This window comes from Trichomycterus rosablanca, chromosome 3, assembly GCF_030014385.1.
Source record: "Trichomycterus rosablanca isolate fTriRos1 chromosome 3, fTriRos1.hap1, whole genome shotgun sequence".
Lineage (NCBI taxonomy): Eukaryota > Metazoa > Chordata > Actinopteri > Siluriformes > Trichomycteridae > Trichomycterus > Trichomycterus rosablanca.
In genome coordinates, this window is record NC_085990.1 from 5174400 (window position 1) to 5196015 (window position 21616).

General features: G+C 40.7%; 2 protein-coding genes across 2 annotated transcripts in view; both read right to left on the bottom strand.

The window, feature by feature from the left end:
• The window catches only part of lyrm1 (LYR motif containing 1), a 176436-nt gene that overhangs the window by 64251 nt on the left and 90569 nt on the right, over positions 1-21616 (bottom strand). The window lies entirely within an intron of this gene.
• fam234a (family with sequence similarity 234 member A) lies at positions 3870-19669 on the bottom strand. Its single transcript, XM_062992503.1, has 12 exons — positions 19593-19669; positions 17010-17283; positions 16602-16712; positions 15976-16161; positions 15748-15881; positions 13543-13681; positions 12436-12559; positions 11432-11590; positions 11255-11336; positions 9868-10020; positions 9228-9330; positions 3870-8707 (listed from the first exon to the last, which is right to left on the bottom strand). The coding sequence occupies exons 2-12, from the start codon at positions 17257-17259 to the stop codon at positions 8466-8468; spliced, it is 1683 nt and encodes a 560-aa protein (XP_062848573.1). The 5' UTR covers positions 17260-17283; positions 19593-19669; the 3' UTR covers positions 3870-8465.

Below are 21616 nucleotides of genomic sequence, written 5' to 3' on the forward strand. Positions count from 1 at the left end.
TTTATTTTAATGTACAAGAAAAGAACTACTTAAATAAAGGATTTTGTTAAATGAAATAAATAAAAACTACAAACCAACATGATGGTTTTAATAAGCGCGTTTTAATAAATGGGGATTACTTCTATAATTCTGCCTGCATATCATTCACAATAATAATAATAATAATTATTATTATTATTAGAGTAATAATAATACATGTTCGGCCTTTATAAAGGTAATTAAATGCCATTAGGAGGTATGAGGAAGCAGAGAGCTGTACATTACGATGCCAGGACAATATGAATGAAACAGGTCATGTGACACTGCAGCTTATTTTCTCTCTTATACACATTAACTTATAAACCTTAAACAGTCTATATTTGTATTAAAGACAAATACACTGTAATATAAGCTGTGTAATGTGATCACAGGTGCAGCATTTCAGTCATTTCCTTTTTTTTTTTTACTTTCATTTTTACTCACTACATATTGTAAATTCTATTAGAATAAAAACAGCTCTGTTATTATAGAGAACAAGTGAAATAGAAATAACATCAGTATATATAGAATTAATATATGAATAAATGAACCTTTACCTCAGGACCGAAGCTGGCTGACTGCACAGTTGCTGATAAGCAATGAAACTAAGCATGTACGTGTGTGTGTGTACGTGTGTGTACGTGTGTGTGTGTGTGTGTGTGTGTGTGTGTGTACGTGTGTGTACGTGTGTGTGTGTGTGTGTGTGTGTGTGTGTGAGCCGTGCAGGACTGTATGACAGGCATGGCGGACGCAGGTCACATTGAAATACTATCTTCACATACCTATTTAGTTCAATTGTGTTATTTCTATCCACCTTCACCTGTCAATTTATTAGGAACACCTATAGACCTACATCATCTGTGTAAAAAGGCTCTAACATTTGGGTGCCCATCATCTTAAGACTCAAATTCTGTGATTATATGGACTGATGCACACTATATGGTCAAAAGTACGTGTACACTTCTACCCATGACTGAATTGTCACACACTTGTTAACCTACCACTGCAAAAGTTAAAGGACATACAACTGCTGAAATCATTTTAATGAACTGACCCACAACAGCAACAGCCCCAGTTTCAGGTCTCTTGTTTTAACCCACCGCTGTCACTTTTCACATTGAATGGTGTGTAAAATAAAATAGCTGGATGGTCTACTTACCAGTTATAATAGTTAAGCCTACCTAATTACATACACTTAATAATCATAATCATTTTTTAAACGATTTAATTCAGGGTTTGATAAAAGCAACAACTTCATGAAGCTACACCCACTTTTTATGTTCTCAGGTCTAAATAACAACGTTGCAGAACTAAAATACATTTTATACAAACCTGCATGTGAATGCACTATTCATATTGTCAGTCAGTGGATTGTATAAGTAATAGGACTGCTGCATTGAAAACTATTGTACAACTACTGTATGACAGTGTCAGAATTGCGATGTTGGTTGTTTGTGGCCCTTTGAGACAATGAACACACACACATATACACGGATCAGCCATAACATTAAAACCACCTCCTTGTCTCTACACTCACTGTCCATTTTATCAGCTCCACTTACCATATATGAGCACTTTGTAGTTCTACAATTACTGACTGTAGTCCATCTGTTTCTCTGCATGCTTTGTTAGCCCCCTTTCATGCTGTTCTTCAATGGTCAGGACTCTCCCAGGACCACCACAGAGTAGGAATTATTTGGGTGGTGGATCATTCTCAGCACTGCAGTGACACTGACATGGTGGTGGTGTGGTAGTGTGTGTTGTGCTGGTTTGAGTGGATAAGACACAGCAGCGCTGATGGAGTTTTTAAACACCTCACTGTCACTGCTGGACTGAGAATAGTCCACCAACCAAAAATATCCAGTCAACAGCGCCCCATGTGCAGCATCCTGTGACCACCGGTGAAGGTCTTGAAGATGACCAACTCAAACAGCAGCAATAGATGAGCGATCGTCTCTGACTTTACATCTACAAGGTGGACCAACTAGGTAGGAGTGTCTAATAGAATGGACACAGTATTTAAAAACTCCAGCAGCGCTGCTGTGTCTGATCCACTCATACCAGCACAACACACACTAACACAACCACCACCATGTCAGTGTCACTGCAGTACTGAGAATGATCCACCACCTAAATAATACCTGCTCTGTGGTGGCCCTGTGGGGGTCCTGACCATTGAAGAACAGGGTGAAAGCAGGTTAAAAAAAAGTATGTAGACTACAGTCACATATGGACTACAGTCAGTAATTGTAGAACTACAAAGTGCTTCTATATGGTAAGTGGAGCTGATAAAATGGACAGTGAGTGTAGAAACAAGGAGGTGGTTTTAATGTTATGGCTAATCAGTGTATACTGTACATATACATACATATAAAATACATCTGTTTTTGTCATTTTTGTCATTTACTTTCCCCAGACTAGACTGTGATTGGTGAATTAATGGGACATTGATTGGTATTTCTGTAAAAATCAATCATTTTAGTGGGTTCACAACGTTTCTCACAACTGACTCTGTAAATACCTTAATTTTAAGAAACTCCACTGGCCTGCACAGAGCTCTGACCTCAGCCCCACTGAGCAGCTTTGAAGCTTTGAAATGAATTGGAATTGATTAACTGAGGCTTTCTTGCCCATCAGTGCCCATCTTATGACTGAATGGGCTTTTAAATTTTAAATTTTAAAGTCTTTTAAATTTATTTTCTTTATTTATTATGATTTTAATGTCATGTTTTACACGTTCATGACAGCACAGGTAATTACTGGTTACACAAGATTAATCAATTCAAGTCCTTTATGTCAAACACAGTTATGAATAATTTTGTCTCCAATTCACCTCACCTGCATGTCTTTGGACTGTGGGAGGAAACCGAAGCTCATGGAGGAAACCCACGCAAACACGGGGAGAACATGCAAACTCCACACAGAAATGACCCGGACCTCTTCACCTGGGAATCATACTCAGGACCTTCTTGCTGTGAGGCGACAGTGCTACCCACTGAGCCGTCGTGCCGCCCAAAGTCTTGTAAGAAGACGTATCAGAAGAATGGCTATCATACCTGAAATAATCACATACTCTAATTTAATAACCTGGGTCTGAAATGGGATGTCCAACATGCTCATGGTCAGATGTAAAACACGACCCTTGGTCATATAGTCTATGTGTGTGTGTGATAAGAGGGTTTTCCAATTCTTTCAGCATCATAACAAAAACAGCTTGTAGCTCGCTTTATTCAGTGATTACCTGCTTTTCCGACACTTCAGTAGGAGTTCACATCTGCTGGGGATTTGTTGGCTTTTTTAAGATCACTCCTTGAGGAATTTTTTTCCCCAGTTACCCATTGGAATTTCCTTACTGCATGCACCAGTATGGAACATCACTGGCTGTAGATGACTGTGCGCTAGCAAAACAAGCTTGTAAAAACATGTACGGAGAATTACGCTACACTCTATGCAGCTCTTCACCACTTGTACTGGTGGTTGCTGTGACACGGAGGTGATTTCCCATCTGGCCTTCCAACTTTGCACTGAAACTGGAACTCAGGTCTCTGAAGATACATTTTTACATTTGTTTGTATTGTGTATAAGGTTCATTTGCATTGGTGGAATAGTTCAAACACACAAGATTCTTTTGATTTATCAAATGACTGATTAATAAAAGATGCTTCTATGAATAACCAAGCAGTCACATGAAAAGTCTTCATCATTAAAATTGTGACAGTGAAGAATGGGTTTGGAGAGGTTGTGCTTAGTCAATGCAGATTCTGAGCAGTTTGTTTCTAGCTGACATTGCTGTCTGATAAAAGTCTTATATAATAATAATAAGGACAAAAAATAAAACACCAAACTCTAAATCTTTTTGAGATCTGTTGTGTCTTTATTTAACATTTTCACTCAGCAGTTATTGATTGTGGTTCAGATCAAGAGAGAGAATTTGAAACTAGACCTGATCTACAGGTTCATCTACATCTAATAAATCCAGCATGGCACAGCGTAACAGTACTGATCCTGAATCAGATTCAAGTCCCAACAGCAACCAGATCCAACACAATTACACACCATCAAACCATCAGTGTATCAAATATATAACATTCACCCTACATTCAGACCAGCATAGACTTGAGTGATGAATTGAGACGTTGCTGCAGAACAGAACACTGTGTTAACACTGTGTAAATTAACATTTCAGACTCAACAACAAAGCCTCCAGAGGTTAAGTGCCAAAAAGAGGAAACCAAATTTGTCTGAGATCTTCACCCACCCAGATGTTTGTTTGGTGTTTAATGCACTTCTCAGCTGACATAATAAGAGTTTGCATGAGCACACTGGAGGCAGATACAGAGTCTCAAACCACATTACTAGACTACACAGTGTACACCATTAGTACTTAGTAGTGCAACTATAGCAATACTTGTTAGCACAGTATTATGTGATTTGGAAGGCAGTACCTAGCTGAATGCACAACTTCATTTTCTGGTTTAAGGGTGACCACATTGTTCCTTTTTAAATAAATTAAATCATAATAAATGTATTTCTGATAGCTGTATCAGAGCAGCTTTGATATTTGCTAAATGTTTTCGTTTATACACACACGATTTACATTTAACCTGTAAATCATTCACTATAGCCAGAAATAATTCCAACCAGATTCTTTTTATTATAACTACAGTTTATTCATTTTTCATTTTTTGTAAACCGTTTTATCCTGGTCAGGGTTACAGCAGGTTCAGTAGCACCAGGAAACAATGGGTGCAAGGAAGGATCTTAGCGATGGTGGGCAAGCACACTTACACCGATCAGCCATAACATTAAAACCACCTCCTTGTTTCTGCACTCAGTGTCCATTTTATCAGCTCCACTTACCATATAGAAGCACTTTGTAGTTCTACAATTACTGACTGTTTCTCTGCATGCTTTCATGCTGTTCTTCAATGGTCAGGACTCTCCCAGTACCACCACAGAGCAGGTATTATTTGGGTGGTGGATCGTTCTCAGCACTGCAGTGACAATGACATGGTGGTGGTGTGTTAGTGTGTGTTGTGCTGGTATGAGTGGATCAGACACAGCAGCACTGCTGAAGTTTTTAAACACCTCACTGTCACTGCTGGACTGAAAATACTCCACCAACCAAAAATATACAGCCAACAGCGCCCCGTCGGCAGCGTCCTGTGCCCACTGATGAAGGTCTAGAAAATGACCAACTCAAACAGCTTCAATAGATGAGCGATGGTCTCTGACTTTACATCTACAAGGTGGACCAACTAGGTAGGAGTGTCTAATAGAGTGGACAGGGAGTGGACACGGTATTTAAAAACTCCAGCAGTGCTGCTGTGTCTGATCCACTCATACCAGCACAACACACACTAACACACCACCACCATGTCAGTGTCACTGCAGTGCTGAGAATCATCCACCACCTAAATAATAGCTGCTCTGTGGTGGTCCTGTGGGGGTCCTGACCTTTGAAGTGGTCAGGAGGTGAAAGCAGGCTAAAAAAGGATGTAGAGAAAAAGATGGACTCCAGTCAGTAATTGTAGAACTACAAAGTGCTTCTATATGGTAAGTGGAGCTGATAAAATGGACAGTGAGTGTAGAAACAAGGAGGTGGTTTTAATGTTATGGATGATGGGTGTATATATAACAGCTATCTATTATTAATCTGCAGCACATTTTTAACTCTTTGATAATGAAACTGACTGTAGGACCAGATGATTCATTGGGGTTTTTAAATACATACATACAGCTTTAAGCAAAAGTTTGGACACCCCTGGTGTAATTCCATGCCTTGCTGGTTTTTTTTTTACTTGAATATAAGTCATTCTACAGCAGATCAGTCCAGACTGCACAGAGCTTTAACTCAAACTTTGGTACCAGCTAAAGACTCCAGCATGAAATTACACTAACTGATTAATAAATCCAGCAATTGTACACTAGTGAACAGAACACGTCTCAGACAGATCTGAAGATGATGCAAAGGTTAATAAACACACACGCAAAAAATACCCAAACATCCTCACAATCAACTAACTTTCTTTCCAACTCAAAACCAGAAAGTTCCAGGATGTTCATTTGAGAGAAAACCGTCAACACACAGTCAGTCAACAAACACAAACACAAACACACACAGTGAAAACAGGAACATACAATAAGAGTACACTCAGTGTATAAGAGGCACTCAGTGTACAATAAGAGGCACTCAGTGTATATAGATTATTATTATACAGCAAATTATTGCAATAAAGACATGAAGAAAAGCTCAGTTTAAACCAACTCCAGTGGCCTGCACAGAGCCCTGACCTCAGCCCCACTTTGGAATTATTTGGAACATTTATTAAACAGAAACTGAGGCATATTTCTTGACCCTGGTGCAGAACCATACAAATGCTCCTTCGACAGAATGAGCACAAATTCCCACAGACATACTTCAAAGGTCTCGTGAGAAGCTTTCTCAGAAGAGTGACTGTTATAGCTTACATAGAAAAGATCACGTAGAGGTCAATCTATTTTAATACCATTAGTTTTTGAAATGTGATGTCCGACAAGATTATGGTCGGGTGTCCTAATACTTTTGGCCATATAGTGCAAGTGTGAATAAGCAACTGTGTACCTGTGTCAACCAGGGCCGGGTGCACGCCTGCTTCCACTGGGTCATTATTAATAACTATTCTCTAAAACGTTAGAGGGCATTGGAGAGACCTGACCCATATGTGACATGATTCTCGAAAAATCCCAACAACACTGCTGCACCTGCTACAACATACACTATCACACGATAACAGTTATGAGAATGGTCCTCCACCCAGACCTTACATTCTCAGAAGTCATCGCTATGCTACAGGAAGGCACATTAATAATCTCCTCATGCACAACATCCATATTAGCTGAGAAGAACTGCACGCAAGCAGTTACCAGCCAGTGTGGATTCCTACATGGCGGACTAACGTGTACGGAGGAACAGGACCAGCCAGTAGGAGTTGATACCCAATCCAGCCTCACATAGTGGGTTAGCTGGTGGAGTAGCATGATAGAAACCTTATTTTTGGTCTTGGTCTTTGAAGATAATCATGCAGCCATTTGTGAAAGTATTGAGTATAGAAGAAAATAGCAGCACTAACAGTGAGTGCCTTGCTGATGGGCTCAACACTTGAAGCTTTGGAGTGCTTGGGTTTAAATCTGCAACATTCTAATTACTCATCCAATTTATTAAGCATTACGTCATCACTTTAATGAGGTTATTGTTCAAAAAAGGTAGCAAACCCTGCATTGGGTGGCTTTGCTGATCGAGTTTTGCACTTCGTTTACCATGCTAAGTGCATACTGTCAGACAATCCACAATACTGACAGACAATATAAATGGTTTATTCACATGCAGGTTTGTATGAAATGTATTTGAGTTCTGCAGCGTTGTTATTTGGACCTGAGAAGATGAAAAGTTGGCGAAGCTTCATAAACTGTTGTTGCTTCAATCGAACGCTGCATTCATTTGTTTTAAAGAGCTACAAAGCTACAACTAGTGGTTCCAGGATTAGCAAACATGGGTTTGCTCTCTCCCAGTTTCGAAGCTCAGTGGTCACTGTTGTGGTTTCTAACTGAAAGTGGAATAAAACAGTTTAGGGTTTTTGTGAAACAGTGAGAATCAGTTTTAAATCTGAGCGATGTGCGACTTACAAGATAGTGCAGAAGCAATGTAAACATCTCCATCACAGAGCACAGGAAACAACGACATAGCAGCGCAAAAGTGGTTTTGCCGCAGATTGTGTAAACGCAGTCTAATGATTCAGGAGCAAAATCTACAGTGGGGCAAAACCCAACAGCTAGGGATTAATGTTACAACATCAGGCTGGCAAGGCTGCTCTGGTAAAGACGTTGTGCATAGCGAGAACCACATTTGGAGGTAAAACTCGTTCTTAGTGGATTGGGATGAGATCTGGAGGTGCTAACACCTATGGCGTAATGTTAGGTAGATTTTTTGAAGGACAGTCCTGAGAGAAAGCTACTTCAGTGAATTGGGATGAGGACCTGGGAAGATATCCAGGTCTCTGAGGGAAATAAATCCTTGAGTACAGAAGTAAACAAGCATGTACACAGTGTATAGTCCTAGCATGGCTTTACAGGACAGCAGCTTTAGAGAACTAGGTTTGAATCTTTAAAAGCACTGTTATCATGCTATTGAAGTGAAAGAAGGTCGTGTTGAATCTTTGGTAGAACATTTGAAGCAACTCGCAAATGCATCCATCTTAATTTTCCACTTCTAATCCATCAAACAGCTCCACAGAGCACAAAACAATGCGTGTAAACACCCAGACTGACTGAATATCGGAAGTGTTCAGGTCATTATTGCTCTCTAAGAACTATGCAAAAAGATCCCGTGGGTCTCGGCCAATCAGAACGGGAGTCATCTAATTAACTGTAGATTGGATTTGGAGATCAGATTTGGAGATGGGAGATTCTCACTGGTCACTGCTGAACCTCAGCCTGTGAAACGCCTCCCTCACAGACTCCGCCAACTGCGGAGAGACGTCTTCGCTCAGTCCATCGGCCCCGCTCACTTTCAGCACGGCGCTCCGAGATACGTTGCCCTTGACCTTGCGCTTGGTCAGGATCACTGGCTCCTCCCCTTGAAACCCCGCCCCACCATTCTCTCCGGTCAAGATGAAGTAACAGGCATGGCGACCACGCTCCAACAGAGTTGCTACACACACACAGAAACAATGTACATGATTTAAATATTTTAAAATCATCACGTTTTGCTGGTCAGGGTTGTGGTGAGCACTGGGGGGAAGGCAGGATAGGACATACACTTTGGATAGGACAATTTAAAGCAGACAGGTCACCTTCTGCATGTTTTTGGAAGGTGAGAAGAACCTTAGGGAAACCCGGGCAAACCCTGGGACAAGACACAAATTAGAATTTGGCATGAACAACATGAATCCATAAACCCAGCATTAACTGGTGTTGGTAGTGCAGTAATGTAGGGAAATAATTAACATGAGACACACTGCGCTCCCAAGTCACTTGGTTCCATAAACATGACAACTGGTTTTGCATGTATCTTCAGTGGTCTCCCCAGTTATGGGACCTAAATCCATAGAACACCTTCAGGTTATTTCATTATTTGCAGATCCAAGTCTACTGTGTGTTGAAATTACTAAGAAAGAAGTGTGTGTGTGTGTGTGTGTGTGTGTGTGTGTGTGTGTGTGTGTGTGTGTTACCTTTAAATGCAGTGATATTTTGGGAAGGGATTCTTTTCTCCAGCAGCACATTAGAATGCAAGGGGTACAGCAGGTACAAGGAACGCTCCCCATTCACCAAGCTCTATACACACACACACACACACACACACACACACACACACACACACACACACACACACACACACACACACACACACACACAGCTTAACAAAAGGTGTAGGTGTACTGGTTACTGGCTGAATGTCAGTAAAACTTTACATGCTAGTGCTTTTATTAATGCATGGGTTAGAGGTAGTTTCTTATATCATATGTTGCGACTAAGGGAGCGACTTCTGTGAGGCATTTGTGGTGGGCTATGCCAAGTGCTGGACAGTCCAGAATTCAGCAACACAGAACATGCTGGGAAGTTCTGCAGCCCGGTATCTTACACACAATTGTGCACACACAAAAGTTTAGACACCTCTGGTCAAAGTCCAGGTTGCACATCAAACTCAACAAGTTTCAATGCACCTTCAATGTCAGAGTATTGAATTCAATATGAATTGTGGCCTGTACAAAAGTTATGGTACATTCTAATAGTGTCTGGCTCCCAAGTTAATAAACTGACATTGTGTTCATATTCAAGTGTGTGTGTGTGTGTGTGTGTGTGTGTACTTACCGTGTCGTTAGGGCGTGTATAACTGTCTCCCCACATCATAAATACAGAGTAATAGTTGTTGGTGAGGACAGAAGCAGGTCGGGGATTCTGAGACTGGAACGGCAGATGCACCTCCCACAGCTCACTGCCCGTCTGCCCATTTATAACCAGCACCTAACACACACACACACACACACACACACACACACACAGATATATATAATGTTCTGCTCTCACTATAACAAATTGAAAATACAGTGGTCCCTCGCTACTTCGCGGTTCGCTTTTCGCGGGTTTTCACTTAAATATCATTTCCATCGTCTTGTTGGCATTCATCGTCATCAATCTACTGAACCTCTAGGACGTATCTTCTTCAATGGTGAGTACCCATATCAAATTTTAAAAATTACGTATCTAGGTTTAAGAGTTTAAAACACTTTTAGTGTACAGTATGTATGAACATTTAAGGAGTGTTTTAAAAGAAACAGGTACAGTGGGAAAGGTTATTAAGGGAATGGGAAAGTGTTATGTAGTGTATAAGTGAGTGGGGAGGGTTTATAAAAACTTAAAATAGTGTATAACTACTAAAATAATGTATAAATATTAAAATAGATATAGCGTCGCTACCTTGCGGATTTTCATTTAAGTGAGGGATCACTGTACACTTAATACTGGTCAGGGTTGTGGTGAGTCTGGCACTACATGAGAACACTGGATGCAAGGCAGAAACACATCCCGTATAAATCTCATATAAACCAGTCACCACACACACACACACACACACACACACACACACACACACACACACACACACACACACACACACACACACGTTCCGCTCTTACTATATCAAATTGAAAAATTAAAGGAAATACCTGGAAAAAATGATTAATCAACTGTGATATCCACTTTGCTTAATAAGTTAATTTTATTCTTGTTTTTACTGTTCCTGACCACTTCATCCTGGTCAGGTTAAAGTATGGTGTTGCATGGGAACCCTGGACACATCCTGGACCAAGTGCTATTCCATCACAGGCTGACACACTCACATATTACTCATTCATCCACAGGGACAACTCTGAGCTAGCCTTAGTACTATCCCCAAACCACCATCAGGGCTTCAGCTGCCTGAAGTGGCCCTCAAATGCTAATCTGGCCCTCGACTGGTCACCTCCTTTTCAGTCCAGCTGTCAACTGGTCCCTTCCCGATCCACTTCCCAAACCTTCAGCCCTAACCCACCCCAGCCCTCGACTGATCCTGACCCAAAACTCCCCCAGAGTCCCCCCCCCTTTCCAAAAAAATAGTCACCTGAACCTTGACTGGTCCCCCAACCAACAGCATCCACCCAAACCTCGTATAAACCAGTCACCACATACACACGGCTGTAGTGTGCAGTCAGGTACTTACTCTTTTGGTTTCATTTTTCAGGTCTTCCTCCAGCATGATGTCTAGAACTCCATCTTTATTGAAATGGCCGAAAGATGGCGTACTGAACACAAACATGAGAGAAAACATCTCATTACATTCTATAATGACATTAAATCACAACCTTTTCTCTGTGTGTGTGTGTGTGTGTGTGTGTACCTGAGCAGGTTGCTGGTGTTAGTGGTGTTAGTGCTCCAGGTGATGGTGAAAGTGTGAGTGTTGAAGAGCATCAGAGTGGAGTCAGTGAGGAGCAGCAGTGGTGGAGAGGAGCTTGAAGAGCCAACATTCACCTTCATGACACGCTGCAGAGAGTCGGAGCTGCAATGGCAGACATGAGCCTCTGTCACTAGTCCACTATTACCCACAATTCAGGACGTGATTGATAGTAAACATGCACTAAATCAGTGTTACACTCAAAACAATCATGTCAAAATGAACAGGTCCCCTAGATGACCACTTGTAACTATTATGTTCCTGTGTTTTAGCTACAGCCATGGCAAACAGATAAATACAGTTTATAGGTATACAATTACTGATGATCAATGGGGACAACTGAAAAAAGTTGATCAGTTGGGTTAAGGTCAGGGCTCTAAGCAGTTTCTTCCACATTAGCCCCATTTTGGAATGGGATGTCTAACAAGCTCATGGTTTTTAATGTCAAACACAGTCATGGACAATTTTGTATCTCCAATTCACCTCACTTGCACGTCTTTGGACTGTGGGAGGAAACCACACCTCCCGGAGAAAACCCACACAGACACGAGGAGAACATGCAAACTCCACACAGAAAGGGAATCAAACCCAGGACCTTCTTGCTGTGAGGCGTCAGCGCTACCCACTGAGCCACCGTGCTGCCCTTCTGGCATTTAGCGAGTGCCTTTATTCAAAGCACCTTACAATTAGGACCGAATGCAATGATTCAATGGCACAAGTGATCAGGCTACGTGAATATTACCAATATGCACTATGAGGTTTGGGATGCAGCACCAATATTATTCATGAATGTTTGCAGATTCATGGAAATTCTCTTGATTTCTCCTCCTCCTACTAAATGCATTAATGTAAACGTGTTCATTCATGTGTACTTATCCATGTTAAGTATGTTCCTAAACTTCTGTTCTGTGATGTAGCTTTTAGATGGTTAGTGTGTCTGTGTATTATACCTGTATAGTGGAATGAGTCCTGCAGTATCAGCTTTCTTTTCCCAGCTCTTTTCCTGCTTTAATTTGGACTGCACTTGAGCGCTTTCCGCTAACCTCCACATGCCCAGTGCAAACAACCCTGAATCTGAGAGAAAGAGGCAGACATAATTAGGGGATGTCCTTTCTTAGTCAACATACCCAGCACAAGTCATGAATCCACAACACAAGTCCTTATGCCATGGGGTGTTAAAACAGGCTCTTTAAATGGCAGGGCAGCTCAGGAAAATACCTCTCTGAACCCGAATTTGAGTACTTCTGGTTTAACTTTTCACTAATCTCTGCAGTAGTTATTTAATATAATGTGACTGGAGCTTTAACTTTGCTGCTGAGCTGATGACAGTATTCTGATCACACCATCTCAAACCACATTATTGGAACTCCCCAAGTACGAACCTCAGCTCTGCTACCGATCGACTGGGCACCCTCTAGCGGACATAAATGGTAATGCCTGCAGCAGACTAAATTGGCCATTAAAGTCTGCTGGGTGGGAAAAGACCGGACTGAAAGTGGGTGGGGTCTTTGACGCTGTGCAAGGACTCTGGTTAGCAGCTCAAGGTGCCTGTACAGAAAGTAAAGGAGCACGGAGATCAGTGCGTGGCTCTCTGCGCGGGAATACTGGACTCACGCACTAATTCAAGAAGGGGTCGGTGGACTGCGCATGTGTCGGAGGGAGCGTGAGGCAGGCAAAAACACCCTCTTCGGACACGACTGGAATCTCCAGCAGCGGAAGACGAATTGACAACGCTAAATTAGGAGAAAATGGGGAGGAAATGCATCAATAATTTTGGTGGTGCCATCAACCTAACTGAATGTCAAACAAGAACACTCGGCTGTGTCTGAGGTAGGGCGGTTAACAGAGCTGCTCAATGCTGCTGCAAAAATGCGCCCACTGCTGGCTGGTCAATGCTCGAGTGGTGGATGAATTAGAAGGTATAGCATGACTATGTTTGAGAAACAGTTCTGAGTGACAAGACCTGGCCAGTGTTCAAGGCTTGTGTGAAAATAATCACATGTTGAAAAGTGATTATAAAGACTGTGTGTGTGTGTGTGTGTTGGGTGTATGTTTACCTGTGTGAAGCAGGAGGTATTGAGCTTGACTGCTTGTAGCATAATGATGGTGCGCGATCATTCTACCTAAAGCCATGTTCACGTCCACCTTGGAGCCAGTCATGTTGCCTGATTTTCCAGAGAGGAAGACGAGCTCTACCTGAGAAGAGAGATTTACAGTTTTTACACACAAATCAATGTCAATACCAGTTTTCGGACACATTTAAATAAACATCTTGCTGCACACATGATGTTTCCATCCAGACCAGGAACTTGAATCTCAAATGTGTGTTTTAAATCACGTTTATGCTGCAGAGAAAATCAGCAAATCTTCAAGTGGCCAATTCTGATTGGTCTGTTTATACTGTAGTACCTTTTTCCTAAGCCAACTTGGTTGCTGTGGTGATGATTCAAGCAAGTAGACACTTAGTACTGTAGGGGTTGTGATCCAAAACCCACTTCAAATCTGACTGGTGTGTGTGAGGTGTGTGTTTTCCAATCAAATCCACATACAAGAGTGACTTGGATCTGATTCTGTTGGAGCTTAATGTTCAGACTGCAAATATTTACACTGATCAGCCACATCATTAAAACCACCCAACAAGTGTCCTGTTATATCAGGTACCAGCACATTACCAGCAGGTCCTTTAACTACTTTGTAGATACCTCCTGTTGGCAGCTGGTGGCGTGTTCCTCCTCAGACCAGTGTCTGAGGGTATCTGTGAGCACCCCTTGCTGTTTGGGAGATACTTCAACCCAGAGCCGTAGATAGAGAGAGTTGCGACACTCCTTGATCTCGCCGCCACGCGGTCACGTGGTTCATGTAACCCTCCGATAGTTCCAAACAAACCCGGCGCTGTCATGTTCTCATATGGGACAGGCAGCAGTAAATGAAATATTAAACGGCAAATAATAAACATTTGTACAATTTCTGGGTATTTTCAACTGCGTTTACATTTACTGCATCTGCTTTAATGTCAATTTGGTATATAAAGTGGAAGCTTGATGTTTATAATGACTTGTTAATAGGTCGTTCTTGTTAACACACAGTACATTATATTAGCATACATTACATAATGCGATATCATTAAGTAGTAGAGACAATATACAGTACAGAGATTAAAGTTTTTTTATGTTTTGTTTTTTACATAAACTAATCTCCCTTCACTTTCCTGAGGATTCATAATAATAATCATTTTGGCTAAACACTCATGTCACTAAACCATGTGGCTGGATTCATAAGGTTTACCTGCACTGAAGGAACAGATTGATAAACACACTACCGTACCTTTAAGGTACATGAAAAAGCATTCATTCATCTCTTATTTCATGAGTGATTAATAATTGATTCCTACATGTAATACATTAATGAATTCATTATGAATATGCACTAGTTCATTTTGTCTAATGTAAGTGGTGGACAAGGTACACAAACCATGCAGTTGAGTTAAAGTAGAGATATCCAAGGTAACATATTACTCCAGTAAAAGTAGTAGTAAAAGTAAAAATACTCTTTACCTCCACTAAAGTACTAAACTAAATTTACCTTCAAATGTACTGAAGTATGAAAGTAAAAGTATAATGATTTATTGTGGTTCTAATATTTTATTATCATTTCTGTAACAAGACTCTTGATTAATCAACTCATTTTAGGTGAAAAGACTCGTGTGTCATTAATTAAGCTAAACTGAATAAGCTAAATTCAGTTATACCTATTAATTAAGATAAACATGTAACATTTAGTGCTGAGCAAATGCTAAACAATAACAGTATTAAGTATATTAATGACATTAAATTCATAATTGTTTTAAAACAAAGCAACATACAGCTAAAAATGCTGGATAAGTAGTGGAAATGAATGGGGCTCTATGGGTTGTTTGGAACTATACAGAGCTCCACAACCCGGAAGCTGCGCAGAAAAAATGTCCCGCCCCCTTTCCAACGGTTCCCTATGAGAGTGTCGCCACTCTGTTCTCTCTACCGCTCTGCTTCAACCCAGTCAGCTAACCATAAGCATTTGCTCTTTATCAAAGTGACAAAGTCGGGTCTTTATGCTGATCAGATCTGCTGCATTCAACACGTGAACTATGAGGAACTGCAATCAGCCCAACATTTAATTACTCCCTCACCCTTGCATGCACCAGTGCTACAGAATAAGCGTTGGCATGCACATCTAGCTTGTATGTGTATGTGTGTGTGTGTGTGTGTGTGTGTCCATGTCCATACCAGTGTAGTGTTGTGTGCCGGGTAGCTAAGCACTGCAATGTCACTGATTTCGTCTTTGTCCAGATCCGGCAGACTGATCACCGGGAAGCTACTGTTAGCAGCTGTAGGTCTGGATCTCTGCCACAGGATCTCACCTACACAACAACAAGTTTACATAGTGCTCATACTCAGTGTCCCCTTGCTCCCATTGTGCCCTCATACTTAGATATGTGTGTGAAAGAGAAGTACCTGTGTATATATTGATGGCTGTGAGTTTATCATCATCATGAGCCACCAGACAAATTTTTCTTTTATCTCCGACTTCACCCACGTCACACTGTGCCCAAGCAAATTCAGCAGATAACGGCTGTTCCCATATAGTCCTTCCTTTAGTGCCGTCAACAGCCAAAACAAACAGGCAGGGAGAGGAGAGACCTGGCGTGCACACACACACACAAACACACACACACACACACACACACACTATCACATGATGCTTATCTAAATAACAGAACAATTAGATTCTAAGCAGTAAACAATTTTATTCAACTATAAACACTGGGCGTTACATTTGGGCTACTAAGAAGCATAACGTAAGAAGAGCTTTGAGAGTTTCTCCACTGGCTGGTGCTGGAGTAATGGGAAGATACTTTAGTGATGAAGAATCTATTATTTATAAGTCGATTATTTGTATTATACTACACAATAATAATAAAGAATTCCTCCAATAGAATTGCATTAGAATTGCATAGCAGGCTATAATGGAGAGATTTTATTGAGAAAATGTTTTGCATCTTTTCTTTACCATTACAGGACATTAAATTCATTAAGTAATAAAAATACATTTAGAAACTATGAATTAGTGAAATTCTCACCTTCATCAGTGCAGTTGCGGTTCATTCGACCCTCTGCACTCTTATAGATAAAAAAAACATCCTGCACTTTGTCCTTACTAGCATCAGCAACAGCCAGGAAATCATATGTTGCTGTAATGCAGAGAGATACAAAGAGACAGAAACACTAAGAACGTTTGGAAACACTTCAGAGCAGAACTTCTCAACCTGCAGGTCAGGTCCATCAAGATGCGTGTTTCAGTGAGAGTGTGTAGTCTCAGCTCTCCTCGGCCTGAGCGGAGGTGGTACCAAATGCAAGAGAACTCCAACAGGGGAATGACTAAATCTGGGCTAATTAATACTAATCTTTAAGGAAGAATATGTAACTTTATCAATTTTATCAATAAACATTTGGTCAAATAACATGAGTGTGTGTGTGTGTGTGCGTACCTGCAGCAGGCAGTGTGACATTCCAGGAATGCAGGTACTGAGGTCTGACTGGACATGGCAGGATGAAGGAGAAGGCAAAGATGACACTCAGGCAAAGAAAGACTGAGACGAGAAATATCGCTGTGCGGCAGCCCGACATCTTAGAAATGCCCACTTTCCCTGCACAGCCATGCCCATTGGGTTTACCCACTTCTTCCTGCCCACCTTTTAGAGGCTCCGCCTCCATGGTACGCTCCACCGAGTCAGACATCTCGGAGCGTCTGAGTTTTCAGACCTGTGGAAACAGAAGGTGGGGTGGTTAGGGCCGGACAGGACTGGAGGCCTCGGCACTCATGGTTAGTGCTGGTCTGGAAACCATCTTGATTTTAAAAACCAAACAAATAAACCTCATCCTAATAGTTTATTATTTATAGACATGACCTCATAACAATGACTTTATAAAGGAATTTAAACTTTTTTTTTTTCCTTTCCGTTTTCTCCCACTTTAGTGCATCCAATTTCTGCCCGTCAATCCTCCTCTCACTAATGCTGGTCCCTGCTCCTGATTGGGGAGGACGAGGCTGCTCCACGCCCCCTGCGACACGTGCACAGCAATCGAACATCTTATCACCTACACTTGACGAGTGCAGTGCAGTACAGTGCTGTGTACGGAGAGCCAAACCCTCTACCGCACTCCTTTCCCATCTCCGTGCAAGCGCCACCAACCAGCCAGCAGAGGTCGTAATCGCACTAGTCTGAGAGAGAGTCCCCATCCGGCTTAATCCTGCCCCTATCTGAACAACAGGCCAATCGTTGTTCATGTGGCCGGTCAGCCGGCAGGCAGAGCCGAAATTCGATACCATGTATTCGAGATCTCAGCTCTGGTGAACAGCGTGTGTTTTTACCGCCGCACCACCTGAGCAGCTGAACTTTTTCTATCATCATTTGTGTTCTTTTTTTTGAGAGATGGGGAGTTTAATGGCTACAGAGTAGGAGGAAAATACTGTTTATACATATTCTTTATCATATTCATCATTGCCTCATTCATCACAAGAACTAAAAGGATTTTAAACAGATTTTTTGTTTCCTGGATCCCACGCTCAAGAAAAGGAGTAAAGAACACATGGGGTGTTATTAACAACACAGTAACAAAATCATTAACTGCTCATTATTTTCCTGAATAAAATCTATCCTTTATTGTTTTACATATGTGGGCCTTCAAATTCAAAATTCTTGTCCCTTCGTTTCTGACTCGAGAAAGTGAATAGATGAGTATTTAGCATATAAAATGAAAGATTAATGTTTTTCTTTACCTAAAAATACAGAACAGGACACATTAAACCCTGTTGCAAAGCTTCATGCTGTGTGTAAATGTTTGGTCAGGTAGCACTCTGCTGAATCATCATCCTCATGATTCTTACACACTCGCTCACTCACACACTCGTCTACAGTGAGCACAGAATGTTCTACACACCATCACCATAATCACATCTAAAGCAAAAACCTTCTGTAAAAACAACCACTCAGCAGCTCAGACAACAGTAGGATGGGGGAGACACCGGGATGAAGTGGGGGGGGGGGACAGCGACATGAGGACGATGATATTTGACCTTGTTTGATACGAGGGTCTCGATAGATAGATAGATAGATAGATAGATAGATAGATAGATAGATAGATAGATAGATAGACAGACAGACAGATAGATAGATAGATAGACATACAACTAGATAGATAGATAGATAGATAGATAGATAGATAGATAGATAGATAGATAGATAGATAAATATATAGACAGATAGATAGATAGATAGATAGATAGATAGATAGATAGATAGATAGATAGATAGACAGATAGACAGACAGACAGACAGACAGACAGATAGATAGATAGATAGATAGACATACAACTAGATAGATAGATAGATAGATAGATAGATAGATAGATAGATAGACAGACATACAACTAGATAGCTAGATAGATAGATAGATAGATAGATAGATAGATAAATAGATAGATAGATAGATAGATAGATAGATAGATAAATAGATAGATAGATAGATAGATAGATAGATAGATAGATAGATAGATAAATATATAGACAGATAGATAAATATATACAGACAGACAGACAGACAGACAGACAGACAGACAGACAGACAGACAGACAGATAGATTATAATTTAAATTAAATCAAACCTGTAACCTACAGTGAATCAATTTCATACACATTGTATTCATTTGCTAAATGTAACATCACATAATAATAATAACCGCAATAACACATGAAATAAAGCTGTTATAACTTTAGTACAAGCTACATTATGTTTTTTGATGTGATAAACTCAGTAAATGATTTATAATTTTGCATATAAAAATGAGCTGCTACATTCTCGTTCACTTTAACCTTTCAGGACGTTTTATTTAAAAGATCAGAAAATCAGAATAAGACTGGAGACGTGTTTGGTTTGAACTAGACTCATATAAAGTGCTCCATAATTGTTTTCCTTAATTGTTTGGACAGGCTTAAGCCCTGACTAACCTGACAGAAGTGTTCACACCCCTGATGTGTACAGAACAATAAAGTAAATCAGTGTTTACTTACAGTGTAGCGCTTCTGTTAGCCCGTTAGCAGTCACTCCTGAGCCTGTCTACAGATCAAACCGTACAGTTGACACAACACACCCTCATTCATTCATGTTTAATTATCTTTATAATCACTGAATCAGAGTTAAATTATCCAAATAAACATCCAGAACATTCAGCATTTCTGACAGCTGCAGCGAGCAAACAGCGAACACGCAAGTGATCAAAACATGTAGCTTAGCGACTGAGCTACTGAGTACGGGGTCTGGGCAGGGACAAACAAACTCACATCAAACACGCGTTTCTGATTTTACTCAACCAGAGACTGTCGCCTCACAGCAAGAATGTCCTGGGTTCGAGCCCCAGGTGGGGCGGAGTTTGCATGTTCTCCCTGTGTCTGCGTGGGTTTCCATCAGGAGCTCCAGTTTCCTACCACAATCCAAAGACATGCAAGTGAGGTGACTGTGTTCCATATAACCTTGTGAACTGATGAATCTTGTGTAATGAGTAACTGCTGTTCTTGTCATGAATGTAACCAAAGTGTAAAACATGACATTAAAATCCTAATAAACAAACAAACAAACTCAACCAGAGCCACAGAGACCCGGATGTAACGGTCAGCACTGGTGCTAAATGAATCCTGTCTGAATTGACCATCACTAATAGTACATTCAGTAGTACAAAATGCATTTCATAACGGAGTAACATTTCATAACTGAGTGCATAGCGATATGCAGCTTCTTCTTTCCTTGTTTTGTCCACTAACTGGGCACACAGTTTATGAAATATCAACCGTGAACCAACCCCAAAATGTTCAGTCTGATTGTGAGAATGCTAATGGTGATCAGTCAACATACCAATAATCATCACTGATCATCATATCAAGTGCCAATAGATTCAAACCAGATTAGTGCTACAATATCATCAAGCAAATTTGTTCATCATAGTTCACCCATCTTTGAGCTAAAGCTAGGGGAGAACATGCAAACTCCACACAGAAAGGACCCGGACCGCCCCACCTGGGGATCAAATCCAGGACCTTCTTGCTGTGAGGCGACAGTGCTACCCACTTAGCCACTGTGCTGCCCAAGCCTACACTAACAGCTAATCTAATATGTACATATATAGATAAATGAATAGCAGTGATCTTAGTATATAAAATACAAACAGAGTCCATAACAATAAAACCAGTTTGACTGCACCTTTTCAAATAAATCACAAGCATTACAGCAATGTCACTTTGGTAAATTTATAAAATAAAACTTTATTGTTCTAGATCATTTGTACAAAGAATTGTCTGTAAGAACAAATTACATGGAATGGTGGAAGAAACCGTTACCGTATACTGACCTAAAATGTATCTGAATGGTCAGATGTGACTCAAGAACCACCAGAAATCAGGTCTGACATGAATGAGACTTTGCTGGAACACACAGGTCACTGTCCACAGTTAAGCAAGCTTTACATTGCCATAGGCCTAGAGGTTGCTGTGTAAGACGGAAGACCCTGTTCCAAAAATGCTTCCTTAATACTTAACTGACATTTGTTCCCAATGACATCAACAACAGTATACCTTCAGTAAAGTATAATGAAATAATGAATGTATTATGCTTTGGGGCTGTTCTGCTGCTAGTGGAACTGGAGCATTGCAGAAAGTGGATGGATTAGTAAAGTAGTAAGATTACCTTAGACGTTTTTCATCTTGAATACAACTTAATGTTTTAGCAGTAAATAGCCATCAATAGCTAAATCGGGATGAAATGGACATCCCATTTTAAAAAACAAAACAGAGACATCTAATGATATTTTCATGTATGACAACAGTCACTGTTTGAGAATGCTTCTTACAAGACTTTGAAATATGTCTGTAGTAATTTGTGCCCATTCAGTCACAAGAACATATGTATGGCTGGGCACTGATGGCTTGGTCAAGACAGCCTTAATTGATGTCTTAAGTTTATTCCAAAACTGTTCAGTCTGGCTGAGGTCTAGCTCTTTGCAGTTTTTTTTAATAAGAAAGCTTTTTTCATGTCTTTATAGCTT